A 24293-nucleotide genomic window follows, 5' to 3' on the forward strand; every position below is an offset into this window, starting at 1 on the left:
GCTGGGGATGAACCGGGGGACTTGAGTGCTGTGTGCGCTCGGAAGTTGTACATCATTAGTCTCGGCAGCAACGCAACGCGGTAGATGACGATGACGACCCGTGCTTAGATTTATGTCCGCTCTGTGTGTCCTCCTACGCCAGGTTCCGCCCCGTCGTACCGAAGACAATTGCCGTAATAGACCACTTTGGGCACGGGCATGTACCATTACCAACGTCCCACGACGACAAGTTTCCGTTTGTTACATTTTTCGGTGACATTAGAAAGGTTAGGGAGAGAGCGTTTTCATTTTTCGTCAACGGGCCTCCGGGTGTCGTTTTAAGAAAAGAACAGAGAAATGTTTGTAGGCCGTAGGGAAGCGGAACAAATGGTTGTTTTGCGAACATTTTCAAGCAACAATTTCAATATCAGGTAGGACGAAACAAATTAACGCAATAACTCATGCCTAAATGTCTTATAAGTTTGACGTAGGACTACTCTGAGTACAATAGGATTTCAAGTCTTATTGTGCAATTTTTTTGCAGCTTGGGTTATTGTCCTACATTTTGGCTTCATGTCCGAGTCACCGCAGTTACCGCAGTTACCCGAATTCAATGGAAAGTAAAAGTAGATCGATTTATAACCACCATCTAGTTCAGTGTTATGCAAGCATGTCCTCTCTAGATTTTCATATCATGATTTTTCACAGTCACGGCAGTTTCCATTACTGGAAATACATGACAACAAACTTCGTGATTTTCTTGTTGTGGTTTTATTCAGCTGATTTCTGTAGCTGACCGTTAGTTTTCATGTAGCGTTCCTCTTTAAATGTTGAAAATAGATTTGCTTTCGGTATACCTAATTTGGAGAATAATTCAACAAATTCCTGTTTTCAAATGTTTTTTTTTTGCAATGTTGACTACTTCAACAAGTTAAAATAGATACTTACCTATCTTCTTTTAAGGCTTCAAGGTTAAAAATATTCTGAAATGAGTAAAAAAAAAGAAGTTGATTTTTGATTCATGCATGAAACTCATTACAATAAAAAAAATCTTTAGACAAGCAAGTCTTTGGCATAGCAAAGTGTGATTGATTCACATTCTATGCAAATCCGTCCAGCCCGTTGCTGGGGGCATAGTGTGTGAAGTTTTCCATAATGGGCTCGCTTGGCTGTGGATATACAACAATAAAGCACATGTGACGATTGGGCAAATCAAGCATCCGAAAAATATTCAATTTGCAAAAATGAGCTAAACGCGGTGGAGGTTAGTACTCGAATTGTGATGGCTTTTCCGCAAACGGGACCTTTAAATGGTCTTGTTGTGTAGGCTCACGGCTATCTAGAGAATATGAGGTGGAGGGCTTTTGACCGAAATGAACGTTTGGGCGAAACGGTTATACGGTTTTACTGTTTGGCCAAAAATTTCATTTGGCCAAAGCGACACACGAATTGGTAATTTGGCCGAAAAAGCACTCATCGTTTGGCTGAATTGGTCGTTCGGTCGATAGGTTATAAGACCGAGATGTCGTTTGGACGAAATGGTTGTTTGACAGAAAGGACCATTTGACCGAAAATGTCATTTGATTACTGAACGGGTTATATGGTCAAAAAACAATCCACCTGTTTGGCCAAATCGCATTTTCGGCCAAATGGTCTTTCTGCCCAACGACAATTTCGTCCAAAAAACCTTTTCAACCAAATGGCCAATCGGACGAACGACATTTTTGTCCGTATGTCCATTTCGACTAAATAAAATTGTCGGCCAGATGGGTTTTGGCCTAAAGGTTTCTTCGGCCAAATGACATATTTGGCCAAACACCTTTATTCCAATGCCACTTGGTTGAATAACACGTTAGACCGAAAGTCATCTATCCAAATTCAATTAGGCCGAATGAAATGTTTGTTCAAAACGGTATTAGGTCGGAAAATGATTTGGCCGAAAATGACATTTGACCGAAAGCGACAAAGAGCCGTAACGAATATTCAGTCTAACTGGTAATTTGACCGAGAAGTTGTTTGCCCTAACAGTTCATTTGGCTGAAAATGTCATTTGGCCGAAGTGGTCGTTTGGTAGAAAGAGCCATTTGGCCCGAAAATCCCCTTTCTGCAAAACAACCATTTCGGCCAAAAGGCATTTTCTGTCAAATGACCTATTCGGCTAAACGGCTTTTTTGGCAAAATGGCCAATGCAGCAGAACGAATCTTCCGGCCGAATGCCCATCTCGGCCAAATGACCCTTTCTGTCATACTACCATATCTACCAGTTGAGCTATTCGGCAAACTATTTATTTTTTTAACCCAAATGAACTGCTCGACTAAATGACATTCTCTGCAAAATAATTATAGCCTAGAAGAGCTTCAGCCAAATGGTTTGTTTGGTCAAACCACAAATCAGGTGAAACATCTTTCAGCCATACTAACAAACAATTCTAACTATGAGTAATTCTCGCTGAAACCGGGCCACTATTTGCACGAGGTTTTTAAGAATGCCTAAATTTATATTCTTCCGAAAGCTTTCGGCGAGTATATTAAGGATCCGAGTTAAATTATTCAGAAAGATGAGCCCCTCGTTAGTTATACACGAAATCATTTTAATGGACCCCTCGATTTTTTGTCAATTCTTGACTCACCAAAACTGTAATTACTCCAACATTTCTCAACCGATCATAGAGATCAGCATATCGTTGGAAAGAGGAAGAGCGTATCCTCAATTTGCAATAATAAAAATATTATTCGAAAATTATTTTTCCGCCAGGTTCGCAACCACCGATTTTGAATATTAATTCATCGATGGAAAGCTTAGCTTATATTGTGCATTGTGTCCGAAAATCTCAGGTGTATGTTTTTTTTATTAAAAGTTAGGTACGATAGACCAAATTATTTTTTGAAGGGCCATCTGACCAATGAACATTATTTTTATGGTTAATATGGTACTACGACGTCAGTTCCTTGATTTCATACACTATTCTAAGCCAAATATGTTTCAATATTTAAAAGCATATCTACAACAGAATTTTTTTGAAGGGCTCAAAAGTTTTAAGCATAACGGAGCCGTATTCAAGTTAATGTATTAAATAATTCTAGAATTTTTGTATTGGTAAATAGTACATAACTTTTGATAGAAAAAACATACACCTGAGATTTTTGGACATAATGCACAATATTGCTTCCCATCTTCCCATCGATGTATTAATATTCAAAATCGGTGGTTGCGAACCTGGCGAAAAAATAGTTTTCATAAAGAAATCCAAGATGGTGGCCAAATTCAATATGGCTGCTTATATTTCAAATTATTGTAAATTGAGGATACTCTTTCCAACGATATGCTGATCTCTATGATCGGTTGAGAAATGTTATTACAGTTTTGGTGAGTCAAGAATTGACAAAAATCGAGGGGTCCATTGGAATGATTTCGTGTATAACTAACGAGGTGTTCATCTTTCTAAAGAATTTAACTCGGATCCTTAATATACTCCCCGAAAGCTTTTGAAAGAATATAAATTTAGGCATTTTTAAGAGCCTCGTGCAAATAGTGGCCCGGTTTCAGCGAGAAGTACTCCTATATAAGCTATACAGGGTGCGGCAGAAAATCATGCGAAAATGTTTAAACTTCAAAATTGGGTTAATTCTAGTAGCTAGTTACTAATTCCTGTTGAACTTGAAAGTATATTTATTTATGTTTACTTTCAAATGCCGCACCGAGAGATTGTAATTGTTGTATTGCAAATTTGTAAAACTGTACCCAAAACAAAGTGATTACTAGTTTGTTGCTCGCCCAGAAGACGCCGAATGAGATTGCTTTGGTGGTGGATGTTTTTTGGCCAAAGTGTATCGCCTTATAATGTCTCTGCATGATGGGTCTAAGTAGCAGGAGCCGGGAAGTGGACGTCCGTGCTTTGCACTTATGCCAAACGTGATCAAATCGGCTCGCGTAAGGATTGCTCGCAACCTAGCGCGTTCCATCAGAAAACTTGCCAAGGAAGTCAAAATTTCTGAGAAATCCAAACGAAAACCATCAAAGAAGACTTGCATGTACCTTCCAAAATTTGAGTGAAACGCCACTTGATTACGGACCGGGTATACTGCCGTCATACACATATTTGTCCCATGTTTGCTGAGATTCCCCATATACATGGGACAGTTATGCGTATAACGGCAGTATAGGAACTACGAGTGACTCGTTTAAAAAGATTGCTTTCTTTGTTGAAGAAGGAAAAAATTATAATCCTGTTTTATGACGGGAAAGCTTTTTAGTATCGATGCTAAAGCCAACGGCCGCACGGACCTGTTCATTTCACAGAAGAAAATTGCATATGTTCTTGGGAAAGTGAAGTTTATATTCCAAACCAATCCGACTGGTGTCATGATGTTTGGCTTGGGGGCGTCCAACGCATTTAAACTGCAGCCTGTTTTTATTGATGTTGGGGTTAAAATCAATACCGAATTGTTTATCGGTATTTTCAAGGACCAAGTGCTTCCCTGGTGAAGGCCAAATTCTCCGAGGATCAAAACGTTGTCCTACAGCATGATGGAGCGCCATGTCACACGCCCAATCGACCCAGCAATGTGTGAAGAACAACAATAAATTTTGGTTGAAAGATTTGTGGCCCCCTAGCAGTCCGGATCTTGATCCGTTGGGTTATACGATTGGGGCTAGGTTGAAGCACGAGCCTGCAAACTATCGCACCCTTGTGTGAAGACCCTAACGTCAGCCATAACATGCACATGGCAGTCGATTTCGGAGGACTATGTTCGAAAGGCGTATTCTAGCTCCGGCGTCATCTTGAGGATATTATTAATAAAAATAAAGCACACATTCAGTAAATTTGTTTGAAAGGACCTTATAATGATAATTGAACTTGAAAATGTAGGAAATATGACTTGGAGCAGTTCAAATGGGATTAAAAAGAAATAGAACCAATTTTCGCATTATTTTCTGCCGCACATTGTAGAGGTCTATTTTTAGTCATATGAGCCTCCATTTATTCACCTCCAATGTTTGTTTGGTTGTGGCCTCCGGCAAAATGGCTGGACACTGGAGTTTTAGCGCTTTTAAACTGAAAATTTCATCAGTTTTCAATTCTGAGGATCAAGATTACAAATGAATACAAGACTGTATGGGAAAAAATAACGAATAAATAATGGCCATTTAGAAGCGAGTGTTCGGAATATGAGTCATGTTTGGAATTTGAGTCAAAACGGTAAGAGCACGCAACTCAAGTTCAGTTCAATCAAAGTTAATGGCCTATTTTTGTTAGGTTATGGCCTTCGCGAGAGTCCCACTCTAAAAAGGTGTGCGTTTAAAGTGTAGTGATTGGACATTAGACGACACATGGTTCGAATGAAGTCTCGTCCTATATTCAATTTTTTGAACCATGGACGCTTCGACACCTGCGGGCGAATAGAATACAGCCATCTACCTAGCTCCCCATTTGTCCATTTCTGCTGCCAGCTGATCAAGGTTTCCTGACGAACTAATGAGAAAAATTCATCGAAGGTGATTTGCCGATCGTAAATATCACCTTCCATAGCGCCCACCTTAGCCAAAGAGTCCGCTTTCTCATTTCCCGGGATCGAGCAATGAGAAGGGACCCAAGCCATGGTGATTGTGAATGACCGTTTCGATAGAGCACTCAAAGCTTTCCTTATCCCCTTTAGGAGATACGCTGAGTGCTTCACCGGTTTCATTGACCGAACAGCCTCCAATGAACTTAGACTGTCGGTGAAGATGAAAAAGTGATCAGGAGGTAGGGATGCGATTTGTTCGAGTGAATAGTGTATAGCTGCTAGCTCAGCAGTATACACGGAACTAGGCTCTTTGAGTTTAAAGTAGGCGCTATGAAAAACGTTGAAAATACCGAAACCAGTGGAGTCATCCATTTTTGACCCGTCAGTGAACAAGCTTCTCTCTTCGCTAGCATGCCCGTATTTGCTTGCAAATAATAGAGGTATGACCTCCGCTCGAAGAAAGTCTGGTATTCCATGAACCTCCTGCTTCATGAACAGATCAAAAGTAACAGAGGAACTGTAAGAGTCTAAGAAGTTAGCACGATTGGTGTCAACCGAAGATGGGCTTACCTCCAGCGTCATATACCAGTGGTAAATACGCATGAGAGTTGTGCGAGTTGTGGTGGGGTTTGATAGTGGGCCCTGTTAAATTCCTATAAAAAGCTGCAGGTATCCCCACCAAAGCGTCCGTGTGCCGCTCAAAGCGCACAAGCCCAAGTCCTGGTGGCGGGTAGGACACAAAACAGACCTGACACGACTGCCCTCCGACGAGACAGGAGGTTTGCACAGGCCCAATAAGCCGCCTGGAAAACCAATAATTACGAGCAATATAAGAGATAATACGACTCGATATAATCGCAAAGACCTAGGCGACGGATAAAGGATCACGATTAGAAGCTTGGAACATGAAACTGCAAGCCGCTAGGTTTCGCAGGTTGAGACAGGATGATCTACGATGAATTACATCACCGCAACTTCGACGTCGTGGCGCTGCAGGAGATTTGCTGGACAGGACAGAAAGTGTGGAAAAGCGGTAGACTAGCCCAAGGATACGCGCAGCAGCGGGAAGTGGCACTCCCAACGGAAGAGCAGCTAGGCGCAGCGTTTCTTGAAGATGGCTGGAGAGATATTCGATCCGCCATTGGTAGCACCGCAACTGCTGCACTTGGCACGGTGCCCCCGGATCAGATAAACGACTGGTATGATGGCGAATGTGAGCAGTTAGTAGAAAAGAAGAATGCAGCAAGTGCGAGATTGCTGCAACACCGCACGAGAACGAACGAGGCACGATATAAACGGGCGCGGAACGGACAAAATTCGATTTTACGTAGGAAAAAACGCCAGCAGGAAGATCGAGACCGTAAAGAGACGGAGCAACTGTATCGCGCTAATAACACACGAAAGTTCTATGAGAAGTTGAACTGTTCACGTAAGGGCCACAGTCTGATTTGTGCAAGGACATAAACGGGAACCTTCTTACGAACAAGCGTGAGGTGATCCTAAGGTGGCGGCAGCACTACGAAGAACACCTGAATGGCGATGTGGCAGACGAAGATGGCGGTATGGTGATGGACCTGGGACCTGGCGCGCAGGACATAATTTTACTGGCTCCGGATCTCTAGGAAATCCATGAGGAGATTGGCCGGCTGAAGAACAACAAAGCCCCTGAGGTTGACCAACTACCAGGAGAGCTATTTAAACACGGTGGTGAGGCACTGGCTAGATCGCTGCAGTGGGTCATTACCAAGATTTGGGAGGAGGAAGTTTTGCAGGAGTGGATGGAAGGTGTCGTGTGTCCCATATACAAAAAAGGGCGATAAGCTGGATTGTAGCAACTACCGCACCATCACATTGCTGAACGCCACCTACAAGGTACTATCCCAAATTTTATGCCGTCGACTAATACCAAGTCGCCAAGTACTGCAGAAATGCCGCGAATACAACGTGCCCACTGCCCACACATCATCTATTCATCGACTTCAAAGCCGCATATGATGCAATCGATCGGGACCAGCTATGGCAGCTAATGCACGAACACGGTTTTCCGGATAAACTGATACGGTTAATCAAAGCGACGATGGATCGGGTGATGTGCGTAGTTCGAGTTTCAGGGGCATTCTCGAGTCCCTTCGAAACGCGCAGAGGGTTACGACAAGGTGATATTCATTCGTGTCTGCTATTCAACATCGCTTTGGAAGGGGTAGTACGAAGAGCAGGGATTAACACGAGTGGAACAATTTTTAATAAGTCCGTCCTGCTATTTGGCTTCGCCGACGACATTGACATTATGGCACGTAACTTAGAGAAAATGGAGGAAGCCTACATCAGACTGAAGAATGGAAGCTAAGCGGATCGGACTAGTCATCAACACGTCGAAGATGAAGTACATGATAGGAAGAGGTTCAAGAGAAGACAATGTGAGCCACCAATCGCGAGTTTGCATCGGTGGTGACGAAATCGAGGTGGTAGAAGAATTTGTGTACTTGGGTGACTGCCGAAAATGATACCATCAGGGAAATTCGGAGACGCATAGTGGCTGGAAATCGTACGTACTCTGGACTCCGCAAGACGCTCCGATCGAATAGAGTTCGCCGCCGTACCAAACTGATTATCTACAAAACGCTCATCAGACCGGTACGATGCTCGATGCTCGATGCTCGACCAACGCGCTCGTGGAGGACCAACGCGCACTTGGAGTTTTCGAAAGGAAAGTGCTGCGTACCATCTATGGTGGGGTGCAGATGGCGGACGGTACTTGGAGGAGGCAAATGAACCACTAGTTGCATGAGCTGCTGGGAGAACGGTGGGCCGACTACGGTGGGCCGGGCACGTAGCCAGAATGTCGGACAACAATCCGGTGAAAATGGTTCTCGACAACGATCCGACGGGCACAAGAAGGCGAGGTGCGCAGCGGCCAAAGTGGATCGATCAGGTGGAAGATGACTTGCGGACCCTCGGTAGACTGCGTGGTTAGCGACGTGTAGCCATGGACCGAGCCGAATGGAGAAAACTCTTATATACCGCACAGGCCACGTCGGCCTTAGTCTGAACAAATAATAATAATACGGTGGGCCTGGCCGTTTTAATATTTGTGTCATATTTAGGTATAATATGCTGCAAAAATTGATACTGACAAAAATAGGCTCGGAAATTCAATGGCCTTGTACAGGATGCTTTTCAATATGGCTGTGCATGTGCTAAGACAAGACAAGACAATATCATAAATAATTTAAAATCAAAACTTTGAAGCAGCTGCAAACGAATTTCGACTATATTTTATCTAGTACATCGTTAAAGTCTTGTAAGAACTTCTCCACAAACACTGAAATTATTTAAAAGGAGCTTCTCCTTCTTAAGCAAACTTTTATGGTCTTCACTAGTTACTCCGAAATTACTACAAGGTCTGCACATGGAAGTGCCTTCGTACTGGCAACACTACAATGCACATTCCATTCTCCTCAGACGCCGCTTTATCGAACCGCGCTAGAAAGTTCTTTACCGCGGTTGATCCGGCTCGAAGGACCAAAATGCATCTTCCTTTTCTCCTTCTATGACTCTCCAATCCTACTCAAACTTGGCCTGCTTTTCGACTCAAGCGTCAAGGGGTGTGCGGTGTAACTCTACGTCCATGGTTCGAATCCTGGTTTGATTTTTTTAATTAATTCATCTAAACATTTCATACGATCGTCTTGTAAAATGCATATAAGAAAAATGTCTGAAAATCAACACATTTTTTTGTGGAAATTTCAAAAGACTATCTTATGATGCTCATACGACCAGTTTTCTCAGTGACCACATAAAAAACCAAACAGTTCTGAATCAACCCACTTCCGAATGTCGAGCGATGCGCGGTGATATAATCTGTATCAAAAACACTATGCTGACAGCAACAAATACACTGCACTTTATTGCTATCTAAAATACAATCGAAAAGGTTCAAGAATATTTGTATGGAAGTCGAACCGGATCCGGAACCGATCGCGGAGGCGAGATTTATTTCTGACTAACTCTAACAGCTACCTCTATTCTGCTGCCTATGCAGTGGTTTGATCAATCAACGATGACGATGGTGAGGTGATCAACCTTTATATCCAGCAAATTTTCATTCTCACTTCTCACTTTGTAATTTGCCTGCTCATAGATTGCAGATCTTGGGGTCGATTCAAGCGAAATTGTCTCTCAAATCCGTAGCTGAGCACTGTCGTATCAAGCAAGAACACAATATTAAATACCTTACTCAATGGTGTTTCACTAAGTGGCTGATAGCTGTAACACGGAAAACATTGAAATCTTAAGGTGGGTGTCCTAGAAAGGCGGGGACTGGTGGACCCGATAAAGCAGAAAATAGCAAATAGGGTTGGAATTGGAAATATTTCAACCTAGGGCTATGCTCTTTAAATTAGGAACTACAGACTCAGTTCACTACAACGTCTCATTTACTCCTGTGACGCCACTTTTTCAGATCGGTTCTCATACTTGCGGTTTCTTTGGAACTTTCACGTATAATTTTTCAGAATGTCCACGAGAACTTAAGCGGAATTTCAGAGAGAAAATATTAATAATTGAGACGGGAAACTATTGGAAATTTTTACGGGACATTCTTTGGAGTTTCCGCAAGAAACTATCCAGAATTTCGAAGGGAAACACTGTGGATGTTCCACGGAAAATTCTTCCGAGTCATCGCGAAAAATTTTATTTGTACAGCAAATAATAAGAACTTGCCACAGGAAGTAAACCTGGATTCGTACGATTGACACTTCCATCCATGCCTTAATTTTTGGAATTCATAGCCTTGTTGAAGAAATACTTGTATCAAAATAATAATAAGGTACACTGGGGGAAGTGAAAAAGGAAAAATCGATAGTGCGTGATTGAATAAGTGTAAAACCAGTTTAAATGATCTACTAAATGCATTCAATCAAAATGGGCTATCAAAAACAGTCGATTTTGCACCAATAATTCATACCATTTTGGTTTCTTGAAATTTATGGAAAAAGATTTAAAAATTAGGAGTTGTTTTTCTACTTTACCTAGTGGGATGGGGTAAGTGAGATCGAAGTAAACCGTGATCAAGATTGGTGGTAAAAAAAACTTGTCAAAAAAAAAGCTTCAAGTATCCCGAAATAAAATTAGAAATTGGACCGACCGCGTCATATCCGCTAGAACGGCTAGAGGCCACAGAAGCAGAAGCTCGTAAAATTTCCTTAAAAAATCAAATTCTGGCAAATTCTGAAAAAAATCAAGTTCGCTTTGTTAAAGTCTTCAAATGAACATATCTAGGACATGCCAAATCCGTCGCCATTCCAGACCTCCGATCAAATCAATCCGGGCCCATGTCGTCTGTTACCAAATAACTTGTCTCTCTTTGGGATTTTGATATCTGGATACCGATTGGGACATGAGTAGTAAGTTAATCCTACATTGGAGTCAAAGTGAGTACCCATTATAATATTATTGTCACACATACGTCATACGCGGCTGTACATATACCACGTGGACAGGTTTTGTTCAGTTTTTGATACCCCCTCCCCTAGCGTGGACAATTGCTCATTTAAAATTAAAAAAAAAATGTGTGAACCGTGGACATTAGCCATACCCCTCCCTCCCCCTAAGTTGTCCACATGGTATATCGAGAGCCCCTATTTACCGATTCAATCCGGATTTTTTTTCCGTCGTATTTCAACATAAATTTTGGACATTCTGCTTCAAAAACGTATGCAAACCATGAAAAAGTAGAAATATGGGGTAAAATATTTTTTTGAGATCTTCTAGGGCTTCCAAACCTTCCTTGAGTTCAGATCTTGATGATCTACATAAACAACAAAGCGTTTTACGGGGCCTCAATCCTTATTTGAAGTTGGCATTGCTACTTGAGACATAATTAAACTATTTTTTATCAAATCGCAGTGTTACTAAAACATAAACGGTACTCCAAACTATTCTTGAGTTCAGATCTTGGAGGTCTACAAGATCAACAGAGCAGTTCATAGGTTCCCGAGCTTGTGTAATAGTTGGAGGAGCCCCATCGAACATTATTACAGTAGTATATACAAAATACAAGACTCCCAGAATATCTACGGTACTCCAAACAATTCTTGAGTTCAGATCTTGGAGGCCTACAAGACCAACAGAGTGATTGATAGGTTCCTGAGCTTGTGTGTTAGTTGTAAAAACCCCATGGGACGTGATTATGTCAATATATAGAACCATCCACATTCCCAGAATATCTACGGTACTCCAAACCTTTCTTGAGTTCAGATCTTGAAGTTCTACAATACCAACAGAGTGATTCATAGGGTCCTGAGCTTGTACGTTAGTTGGAGCAACCCCTTGGGACATCATTACACCAGAATATGCAAAACACAGCATTCCCAGAGTTCCTGGGGTAATCCAAGTCATTCTTGAGTTCAGATACTGGAGGCCTTCAAGACCAACAGAGTGATTCATTGATTTCCGAGCTTGTGTATTAGCTGGAGAAGCCTCATGGAACATCATTACACCAGTATATACAAAATACAATATTCCTAGAGTATCTACGGTACTCCAAATCATTCTTGAATTCAGATCTTGGGGGTCTACAAGACCAACAGAGTGATTCAAAGGCAACTCAGCTTATGTGTTAGTTGTAAAAACTCCATGAGACATCATTACACCAGTATATGAAAATTGAAACATTCCAAGAATATCTACGGTGCTCCAAACGATTTTTGAGTTCAGATATTGGAGGTCTACGAGACCAACAGAGTGAACCATAGGATCCTGAGCGTGTGTGTCAGTTGTAGAAACAACATGGGATGTCAATATACCAGTATATACAAACCATAACATTCCCGGAATATTTACGGCGCCATACATGAGCTCAGATATTGGAGGTCTAAAAGACCAACATAGTGATTCATGGATTCTGAAGCTGGTTTGTTAGTTGAAGAACCATCATGGAACATCATTACACCATTATAAAAAAATCTTGTTAAATGGAATTGCTCAAATGGACATCATTACGTACACAATACGTAAGTACGAAAAAAAAACGTGTTATTGTGATCACAAACATCGCATCCAAAAATTTTTCGTTCCTTTTATCATCTATAGTGTTATAGAGGGACCCTCCATAGCCGTGCGGTAAGACGCGCGGCTACAAAGCATGAGGGTTCGATTCCCGGTGCCGGTCTAGACAATTTTCGGAATGGAAATTGTCTCGACTTCCCTGGGCATAAAAGTATCATCGTGCTAGCCTCATGATATACAAATGCAAAAATGGTAACCTGGCTTAGAAACCTCGCAGTTAATAACTGTGGAAGTGCTTAATGAACACTAAGCTGCGAGGCGGCTCTGTCCCAGTGTGGGGATGTAATGCCAATAAGAAGAAGAAGAAGAAGTGTTATAGAATAAAGCTTGGTACCACGGCGTCTCTTGATGACCGGCTGGGCTATACATGTGAATTATTGCTACTCCATAATCGATCAGAATTAGAGTAAGTTGCACCCTGAAGGCGTTGGTACTCTCATACTTACTTGTTTCATACTTATTATACATATTATACATATTATATATTTTATACGATATGTTTACCCAAGTGTTTACCATTTCTATACGTATTGAAACCACCAAGGGGTATCATGAGATGACAGTCTAATTAATAAATGAGGATTGCGTATCAAGAACTGAATAAAGCTCGCAATACATTCAATCGGCAATATAATTGGTTTCAGTATTGCACGGAAGTGGATGTTACTAAGACTAACATTTGTATGTGAGACTAAAGTAATTTACGTATGAATAATATCACAAAATTTCATTTCAAATGCTTTTCTCCATACTTATCCCAAAATGAATTAAATGTAATAGTTAAATCATGTTGCTAGAAAAATTTCTCTCTCAGTTCCTCTGCAACCATTTGATGTGATTCTGCGAGATCGTCTTTCGAAAGCAGTGTACCAAAAGGAATCAATAATTAAGTTTCTCAATAATAATCTTCTTCGTCGAAAAAATATTTAGTAGACTAACAGGTAACAGGTCATTGTATTTTTTTTCGAGAAATGCTTTTATTATTGATGAAATTTGTGTAAGGTGGTTATTCACAAATTACGTGACGAAAAATAAAAAAAAACTAGAGGGTCATTGCAAAAAGTGGCGAAGGGGAGCGGGGTGTTGAAAATAGTAATTGTACGTACTATATCGATCTTCCCTAGATGTCCTTCACCATACAATTTTTTGGCGGTAAATTCATGCTAGACCATCGTACATCTTCTTGTTGATCGAATTGAATATAAAGAATTGAACTCATGGTCAATTTGTATTGTCGTACATGTTCAACGAATTCTACAATGTGTCTATAATGGTGTAACGAAGTCCAGTAGAGTTATTCCAACTCATAAAAATAGATGGGATGACGTAGATCTTCATGTTGATCGATTTGAGTATTGAGATCTGTACTCATGGACAGTTTGGAGTGTCGTCGATATTCAACGAGTTCTGTAATGTATCTATAATGGTGTATCGAAGTCCCGTGGAGCTATTTCCACTCATAGAAATAGTGGAGACCTCAAAGATCTTCGTGTTGATCGATTTGAATATTGGGATCTGAGCTCAAAGACAGTTTGTAGATGTCCAGCGAATTCTGTGGCGTGTCTCTAATAGTGTAACCCGTGGAGCTATTACAACTCATAAAAATAGTCGAGACATCGAAGATCTCTATGTGGATCGTTTTGAATATTCTGATCTGTACTCATGGATAGTTTGGAGTATAATAGATGTTCAACGAATTCTGTTATGTATTTATAATGGTTTAATGAAGTCTTATGGAGCTATTCCAACTCATAAAAATAGTGGGGACATCAAAGATCTTCTAGTTGATCGATTTGTAAATAGGGATATGAGCTTGTTTGGAGTTTGGAGTGTCGTACATGTTCAACGAATTCTGTGGTGTATATCTTACTGTGTATCGAAGTTCCGTGGAGCTATTCCATCTCGTAAAAATAGTTTAGACATCGGAGATCTTCATGTTGATCGTTTTGAATATTAGGATCTGCGCTCAAAGACAGTTTGGAGTGTCGTAGATGTCAAACAAATTCTGTGATGTGTCTATAATGGTGTCACGAAATCCCGTGGAGCTATTCCAACTCATAAAACTAGTGGGGACATCGATGATCTTCATGTTGATCGATTTGAATATTAAGACCTGTACTCAAGGATAGTTTGGAGTGCCATAGATGTCGAACGAACTCTGGTGTGCCTGTAATGATGTTACGAGGTACCGCGGAGCTATTCCACCTCATAAAACTAGTGGGGACATCGAGGATCTCTATGTTGATCGATTTGAATATTAGGATCTGATCTCAAGGAGAGTTTGGAGTGTCGTAGATATCGAAAGAATTCTGTGGTATGTCTGTAATGATGTTACGAGGTATCCTGGAGCTATTCCAACTCATAAAACTAGTGGAGACATCGAAGACCTGCATGTTGATCGATTTGAACATTAGGATCTGTACTCAAGGATAGTTTGGAGTGTCGTAGGTGTCGAACGAATTCTGTGGAGTGTCTGTTATGGTGTTACGAGGTATCCTGTAGCTATTCCAACTCATAAAACTAGTGGGGACATCGAAGAGCTGCATGTTAATCGATTTGAACATTAGGATCTTTACTCAAGGAGAGTTTGGAGTGTCGTAGATGTCGAACGAATTCTGTAGTGTGTCTGTAATGATGTTACGAGGTATCCTGGAGCTATTCCAACTCATAAAACTAGTGGGGACATCGAAGATCTGCATGTTGATCGATTTGAACATTAGGATCTGTACTCAAGGAGAGTTTGGAGTGTCGTAGATGTCGAACGAATTATGTGGTGTGTCTGTAAGTATATTACGAGGTATCCTGGAGCTATTCCAACTCATAAAATTAGTGGGGACATCAAAGATCTGCATGTTGATCGATTTGAATATTAGGATCTGTACTCAAGGATAGTTTGGAGTGCCGTAGATGCCGAACGAATTCTGTGGTGTGTCTGTAATGGTGTAATGAAGAACCGTGGAGCTGACTCAACTCATAAAAATAGTGGGGACATCGTAGATCTTTTTGTTGACCGTTTTGAATATTAAGATCTGAGTTCAAGAACTGTTTGGAGTGTCTTAGGTATTGAAAAAGATCTGTCATACTGCAGGACAGGTGCGGGATATTATCATAAAGCATTTCAATTTCAATTATTTAATCAAAATGTGGTAAAAAATGGTGTTGATTCCTTAGAACATCAAAATTGGAACTCAAGGATAGTTTGGATGCTCTAGATCATCCTAGTGACCATAACCTGACCTGGGCAATATTTTTCCTGGATGGAACAGTTAATTTTGAATATTTTTGCTGAAGAAAGCAAGGCTCTATCTCTTAAAACTGATTTTCGACAACTGATTTTCGTCTTGGGTCATATATGACCCATCCGGATTGAATCGGTTAATGAACTGCTCCAAGCATTTTGTCAAAGCAGAGTGGATTTAATAAACACTTTATGGACTATTCAACGGAATGTTCGTAATAGAATTCATATTTAATATAATTTACATATTCTATATAGGGGAAATGACGGCTTTGGCGGGTTTTGTTCTATTATTGTCAGGGGGTTTTCTATAACTAATTATGCTGAAATTTGGCCTAAACTTTCTTTCAATATCAAAGAATGTTGTGGCCAAATTTCATAAAATTTTGTCAACAAAAACCCCCCCGACCATATTGGAACGGAACCTGCCAGGCCGTCATGTCCCCTACTTATTATTCACTAATTCAATACAAGGACATTTTTTGAACCTAACATCTAATTAAAAAAAAAACCACAAAAGCACATAAATAAAGAATTTAAAAAAAAAGGAGATTTCTTTAACATTGCAATTCGCCTTTCATTAATCCGTACAAGTTAGCATTTATTGGGCGTGATGGAGTTTGATACAAAAAACTGAATTGTTCGAATGTCTTTTTTTCATTACTACACGCGTAATTACAATAGAATCGACTCAAATTATGAGGAAATGCTCCTTCGCGAATATGATTAGGTATGCTATTAGTCATGAAACTTAGACACTACATGTTTCATATATCATTTTTTCTGTTCAACATTTCTTTCTTTATAATTTTCAAACGTAGTGTAAGTAGTATTCTAAGTATGACATCCATCATATGGGTCATTCCATATGAAGTGACCGAGAAAAAATGCAAACGTGCAATCGACTTTCTTAGAATTGAATGAAATTTTGACCAATTGTTTATGTATGGGTTATACCCCAAAAACCAAAATTTCGTGGTGATTGGACCTCCCCACGATTAATACGACCATCCCCCTTTTTGGACAAATGTATGAAACTCATCATATTGTTTTGTACATATCTCTGGAACTGTGAGGTCTATAATGAATCTAAGGTAACCATTCGAAAGAAGATTTTTCAAGGAATTTATAAAAAAATAATTTGTTGATGTGCAGTGTTGCCAAATTAACAATTTTTAAGTTTTTGTGTGAAAAATGCATTTTTTACCCAATGAGTATATTTTTATTCAGGAAATAACCTCACCAACGTGTTCCTTGACCATTTTTACATTGGAAACGCTTAAAACCCCGAGGTACTATGTTTCGATCTTGAGATACAGGATTTTAAAAATGAAAAGTCCTTTTTTCACAGTGAACATTGTAGATTTTTTTTACTGATTTCCGAACATACACACATATACGCATTGACACATACATAACACACATACACAGCTCGATTGGCTGCTTCCCCACTTACAGCATTGCGTTTAAAATTTATATGGAGATTAGTATGGAAAAATGTTTTTTTGTCTCGGAGACGAGCCAGCCTCGGGCTGCAAGTCTCTTAAATGAAGAGAAAAAAAAATACTTTTTTTTGCATTTTTGCTCCTAGCGGCTTTATTTTATCGTTAATTCAATCATCTGACTCAATACTTACAGATGCTGAAAGAGTTTGCTGAAGAATAAGCATTGCTGGAAATATTACAACGCTTTGAAGATTGATTGTTGGAATCATATGCAAGAAATCAATGTTTCTGCCAGCACTATCTGATCAACTGTCCTTACTATGTCTGAAACTCGATTATGCATATGTACAACATGTGATAGATTTAGTTCGGAAAAGGTATTGGAGGGTAATTGCCCCTTCGGTGGGCTTTGATCCCACTGTCCTTGTTAGACGGAAAACCATTTCTCTCCATTAAAAATTAATCTGAATAACTACAATTTGTTCCTCAGCACTAAAAGATTAAATTTTTTGAAATAACACTCAGTTGAATTATTGGTACACATAGTTTGGCAGTTCTGGTAGAATAAACAATTTTGGTCGTCGTTCCTGCAAGGCTCCTTCTTCTTCAAAGATTTTCGGCATCCTTAGGGTCAACTATTAAAAATTAAAACAATATGTCACATGGTTTACGAAAATCTGAATTCTCTAGGAGTAAAAAATGCAAAAAATATAGCGAAAGTATATTGGCCGTCAAACAGCAAATATTATCCATTTATTTTCAAAATACAGCAAATAAAATCATTATCTCAAAGAAGACCATTTTTATGATGTTTGTTATTGGTCTACTATTTGCATACTTTGATAATATACACACACAGTTGACAATTTTTGATTACATGGTGAGTGAGAGAGAGCTCATGGTTATCGTCAAATCACATTTGCGTGCTGTGAAGTGTGGGTTTGATAAAGTAGTAGTAAGATAAAAACTTTCCGTGGATAATTCTGCTCTAGTGGACTAGTATTGACATTAAGATCTTCTTCTCCCTTTTATATAGCTACAAAATACGTTTAAAAATTGCATACAACGTTTTTCGCCATTTTCAACCCTCTTACCCGTACCCTCACAAATAGTCACAAATCATTAACCCTCTCCTTCTGTACGTACAAGTACCATTTTCATAATGATTTGCCTTTTCATACATTATTTTTCCATAATAACATAGTGAAAGTCTACTTCCTTATGAGCTAATTTATTTTTACCTTTCTCGTACACTAAGTGTACCGAAAGGCTTTATGTTCGCTCCAAAAACAATATTTTTATAGAAGGCGAGAGACCCATAGTGTTGTATACCAATCGACTCAGCTCAACGAATTGAGGTGATGGCTGTGCGTGTATGTGTCTAAAAAGTCTCATCCACTATTTAGGGGCTTGCCCTTAACCGATTTGTTCGCACCATGTTGCATTTTACGGGAAATTCTGTCTCATTGTTTCCTTTTAAAATTTTACTGGTTGGGATTATGGGCTCGAAAATTATGGTCAAAATACTATTTCCATAATGCACGAGAAAGGCACCATTATCGCTAGGTAAATTAATCAGGGTTTTTTAGATAACCATATCGTTTCTTTTGTCGTAATTGCCTCTCGTATGTCTTTCCTTTGTTGTTACTTAGAAAATGTTTGTTTCACGGTGATGAAATTCTTGTTTCATTTCTATGTCCCGTAACAGTAATGAAACAAAAACTTAATCAATTTTTCCTTATCGTCATAGATTTATTATTATTTGTTTCCTCCTTCCCTACTGTGATACTGTATTCCCTAATCCAGATTGAAACACGAGTCTTTCGGTTCACTTAATCTAACGTTATTTCGTAAGAAAAAAATAGTATAAAGATTTCGGCTCCGTAACGCTTAACGGCATATGAGCCGAGAGCTTTCGAAATTAATAAATGTTTTATAAAATTGAAAAAAAATCTTTCCATAGCAGGTGAAATAATATAGTATCTATGTGTGTAATAGTTAATAGTACGCTCTACAACAATACAGAAAAGCTATTCCTTCCAAAGTGACTACGTTGCGACTACGTTTCTATTCAAAGGCTCAAGTTACATGTTTTACAATTTATTTGAAGAAAACAATATCTTCGAATTCTTGGCAATTCGATAAAAGGTAAAGGTTCGGTATGCATAACACAATTTTATGTGATTGATAAGTTCCATATGAATCATATAATATTCAGAACTCCATAACTCGAGAACGGCTCATAGTACCTTGGGGTTTCGAGTGTTTCTTATACAAAATTTTCTGGAGAACACGATGCTGGTGTTATTTTCCAAATAAAAATATACTCATTGGCAGCAAAATACGATTTTATACTTAAAACGCAAAAACAATAGAGTTGGCAACACTTCTACTCAAAATCGATATTTTTCTCAAAAAGTTTGAAGAATTCTCTTCAAAATGCATAAAAAGAAATTATTTGTAGCTTAAAAACTGTCCGAGATATTGATTGTTCAAAAATATGGTTTTTACGAATCGTCAAAAACGGGGGGTGCTCCCATTTGCCGAGGGGTTGTCCAATCATCAAATAAATTTGGATTTTTACATATAATCGATAGATAAACAAATCCACGAAGTTTGATTAAAATCGGTGAATGTCGATTGCAAGTGGTTCGGTCACTTGGTATGGAATGACCCATATACTAATTTCTGTACTACAACTGTAACTTAATGAGAGAAAGAAAGATATGATCATTGAAACGTTGAGAAGCCCTCAACGCTGGGAGTATTAGTAATTCCAGATTCAGTACTACTTGTTTGAACATCCGTCAGAATGGCTAACTAATATCGTGTTTTTTTGGGAAAACTATCTTCTGCTTCATTGTTGTTTTAAATCAGTGTTTTCTACATGTATTTGTTAAGCATATCTTAGTGAAATGTAGTGTTCGACTGTATGTTACAAAAAAAAGTTCGCGAAAAGAAGAAAAAATCCTTGCTCTGAGATTTTTAAGAGACTGCTATTTAAATCTGTTCACTTGTTGATTTCTGGTTTTCAAAAATTAAGATAGGTAAATTGAACAGTGGGCTTAACACAAAATTTGCCTTAAGTATTCCATTACTATTATTCAATTCCATGCTATTACAAGCAAATTTTATTATCTTATTTGCAGTAGTTTTAGGTTAATGCTGGTGAATAATTGTGTGTATCAAATTGAAATTGTATCGTTAGAATGACACTAACATGTCTAAAGTGATAATTCGGAAAAATACCTAAAGCTGGCTAAACGTTTGAAGCCATTGACAGCCAAGAGATTTTTAACGTGCTTAAGTTTCATTAGGTGCTATTGTTTCTATTATGCTTATTATTGAGTTTTGTGAGTGTGGGATCGAACGAGTTTTTAGAGCGCAGAACAATTTCGAGACCCGTGTTATTTTGTTATACTCTGTGTCGTTGAAAATATATTAATTAGTGCGTGTCCAAATGTGTTTAAGAGAGCAGAACGACGTGGAATTATAGGAAAGTAATAGTAAACTGTGCGTCTGATCGTGTTTTCCCTAGTCGCAGAACGATCGCGCGATCATCGAAATGTTTTGTTCTGCATTGTGCGGTTGACCTAATTAGATGGCGTGTGCGTGTCCCATCGTATTTCATTTATCACGCAGAACAATCACGCAGAAGTGATCATTGGAAAATTATATTCTGCTTAGTGCGGTCGGTAAATCAATTAGTTAGCGCACGTTCGAACGATTGTGTTTTTGTTTAACCTCGATGAAATTACACGCTACACTCGGCATACCGTTTACCAAAACGAACCCTGCTACACTCCCTCCCCACACATCCGAAATCCCAGTGATTTCTCGTGGAAGTGCAGATGACTCGTCGGCTTCCATCAAAGCGAGTATCACGTCAACATTTTCCTTCCTAATCCCTAATTGACCTGCATTCGGACACGGCCGGCGCTGGTATTGCTTAATTTTTGGTCACCAGTTCTTACACATTGAGGATGATGTTAGTCCCAAACACCATCTGTTGGTTCTCTGTGTAATTACAGCTGACCTGGCAATAACGGAGTAGCAACCGTGGGCGGTCAATCATGCTCATGCTCATGCTCTCATGCTCATGCTTTACCTAGTGGGATGGGGTAAGTGGAAAATCCATGTTACCATGACCTTCAATTATGATGAGTAGTTACATATAACAAAAATCAAAACGGCAATTGCTCTGAGTATCTTTTGTTCAATAATTTCATTGGTTTGACGGAATGGGTCCCCAAAGAATTCTCGTAATTGCTAGTGGAGGGCTGGTTTTGCCTTCTCGAGCATTAAGTGTACGTAAAATCTATAGGTTCGCCAGAAAGATGAACTTTTTATAGGAAAAATGGGGCTTACAAACTAATCAAATGATTTTAACGCTTGTCATAAGACGAGTTTGTACAATCCCATTTAATTCCCCCACTTAATTGTACCTTGACAGATACGTATTTCGACCTCAACAGTAAGGTCGTCTTCAGTGTCTCGTACTTGACTCGACTCGAATTGAGGTGATGTCTGTGTGTACGTGTTTGAATGTATGTGTGTGCGCAAAACACTTACAAAATTATCTCCTATTTTTAAGCACTTGCCTTTGACCAATTTGTTCGCACAAAAAAATGCATTCAACGGCAAAACTTGCTATAAATATAAATGAATGTGAATTATGGAATATATTCACCTACCGGTGCTATTATTTTCTTTCTCATACATATTTTTCATATATAAAACATGTGAAAGGCATTAACACCGATAGGTGTATTAATCAGGCGTTTTCTTATGTACATTAGTCCAATCACCACTGAAATCACAATGATAACAAAGAAGGAACATATTAATATTCGCAGCTATCAAAATAAACCCTGGAGGGAAGGAAAAATTTGCGTGATCAGAACATTTTCCACTTCCCCCGCAGTGTTTGATACCAGGGGTAAGTGTGAAATCTTTAATTTTTTTGCTTTCATGGTACAAACCAAAATTTAATGTGATTAGTTTAATTGTATTATAATGATCACTTGTGAATCAAATTCACTGGAAAAAGGGACAATGTGTGCAAATAAGAATTGATTTTATGAATGCAAAAATTAACTTCACGCGAAACCTAAAATGACAGTTCAAGCGTTAACCGTGTTAGTGAATGTATTATACAAATTTTAATATAGTATTAAGGCACCCCCAGACCTAAACGATTACATCGCCGCGACGGCGACAACTAGTCGCCGCGATTATATCGTTGGGTCGCTGCAGGCAATGTTCTATTTACGCTTTCATACTAACGGCGACAGAATCGCTGTCGCCAAGCGGTAGAATCGCGTGTGTTTGGGGAATCTTTAGTGTCGGCATCAAAGTATATTCTTGCACAATGTTATGGTGTGGTAAAAACTGTAAAGTATGTACAATTCCAATTTTTCGAGTCGATTTTTACACTTACCCCCTTTTTCCACTTCCCCCAGTGTACCTTACGATATTTGAAAAATTTAACGTAATTTATTATTACTAAATAGATAAAAAGGTTGAACTATCATATCATAACGCAACTGTTTCTCCCTTCCCCATTTCAGCCGGCTACCTCGGCAGCTTCCTCTCGAACAGCCTCAAGACCAACCAGCTGGAGGTCAACACCGACTCGAAGACGCTCCGGCCGATCGCTCGCCTCAAGGAACCGCGGGAACTTTTCGCACTGCCGAAGGAACGGGACTATGACTGCCCCCAGCAAGCCCCCAGATGGCCAATCGAGTGCCAGGTAAGCTGCCATTAAAAACATTAAAAAAATCAACTTCGCTCCATCCAATGATTGCTAATTTCACTCAGTAATCGACCATGCGTTTCCATCGCGGAACTGTTAATTTGGCACAATTAGCCATTGCCGGTTGGTGTTTTTGTTGGTGCTAAATTTGAATGGAATAATTCGATTGAGTTCCCCGAATGCATTCAGTGAGAACGAAATGGACAAGGTAGGGTTTCGAACCCAGTTTACAACTTGAGTCATTTAGAAAGTGCTGTTCTGCAGCATCTTGTCAGTATTATCTACTCCGAACCAACCCATCACCCTAATTCAAATTTTCTTTTGTTTACGACTCCCAGCTGACCACCACCGCTGATCGGCTTTGGAAGGTGGTCGCCGCCGGTCGTTAAATCGAACTGCGCTCTGATCCGGTCGCCTAGTGGCAGTTGTTGGCAGTGGGAACGATGCGATGCGATGGTGGGGCCGAGGGCGAGTCGTGTTTATTTTGAAAGGCCAAATCCGGTCTCGCCGTGTGCAACACCGACTGCCTACACGTTCTCAAGCCAGATCCGATTCGCGAGAATCACGGGCGCCTGGCCGTGTTGTTTTATCGTTCTTATATTTACTTGACGGTGATCTAGCTTGAACTTTTAAGCAATTTGTATGGGTTGAGAATTGGTATTGCAACTTGGTTACAAAGAATCCGATTGGTTATAAGATTTGCAATGGAAAACTTTGCATAATTTCATCACCTGAAAATTATTATTAAGAAAGTTTCCAGTTGAATGAATCCGCTTCTTAATATTTAAATTCGAATTCAAATTGGATTCGGCTGCTGCTCGGAAGGAAAATTTAATGTCATTATGAGTTGTGTTTGTTTTGAGTTTTCTGTCGGTCGTCGGTTGGCATTGGATAACGTTGTGGCAAAAAATGTATAACGATAACGGAACAAGCGCGAATGGGAATAAGTCGCACAGCTGTTGGTAATTATGAAGATTGGCCTTTTTTGCGATCGGAACATTGTTGGGATGACGGAAAAAGGCGGTCGCAGCTGATCAGATCTGTTTCATAGGAGCGCAAATGACATTTGCTGGGACAGGTGGTAGAATTAGTAGCAATTAGTGTACTCTTATTTTTAGTATTTATGGTAGTTGTGACAAATCACTGACACTAATGATTTTGTCTTTCAAAATTGTTATGACAATATATAGAGAAATTAACAAATATTACTAAGATAAATCGATCAAATATTACTCCTTGCAGGAATCGATCTCGAAATTGTTTGAGGGTTTTCTTACAAAATCCGACAGACAATACTTTT

The 24293-nt window shown here is 39.5% G+C and overlaps 2 protein-coding genes across 7 annotated transcripts in view; one reads left to right on the plus strand and one right to left on the minus strand.

Moving 5' to 3' along the window:
- Window positions 1-24293, minus strand: part of LOC134207793 (glutamine-dependent NAD(+) synthetase) — a 363415-nt gene that overhangs the window by 201477 nt on the left and 137645 nt on the right. Inside the window, exon 2 of one of the 2 annotated variants that reach the window (XM_062683708.1) lies at window positions 928-962. The exons of the other annotated variant lie outside the window; for it this stretch is intronic. The gene's annotated coding sequence lies outside the window, so the exon portion shown is untranslated. The remainder of the gene's footprint in view (window positions 1-927; window positions 963-24293) is intronic. 2 annotated transcript variants of the gene reach the window in all.
- The window catches only part of LOC134207791 (cytosolic carboxypeptidase 2-like), a 277167-nt gene that overhangs the window by 114613 nt on the left and 138261 nt on the right, over window positions 1-24293 (plus strand). For all 5 annotated transcript variants that reach the window (XM_062683701.1, XM_062683700.1, XM_062683704.1 and 2 more), the window contains exon 2: window positions 22809-22990. In XM_062683701.1, the coding sequence (XP_062539685.1) occupies window positions 22809-22990 (182 nt within the window). The remainder of the gene's footprint in view (window positions 1-22808; window positions 22991-24293) is intronic.

Source organism: Armigeres subalbatus, chromosome 1, assembly GCF_024139115.2.
Source record: "Armigeres subalbatus isolate Guangzhou_Male chromosome 1, GZ_Asu_2, whole genome shotgun sequence".
NCBI lineage: Eukaryota > Metazoa > Arthropoda > Insecta > Diptera > Culicidae > Armigeres > Armigeres subalbatus.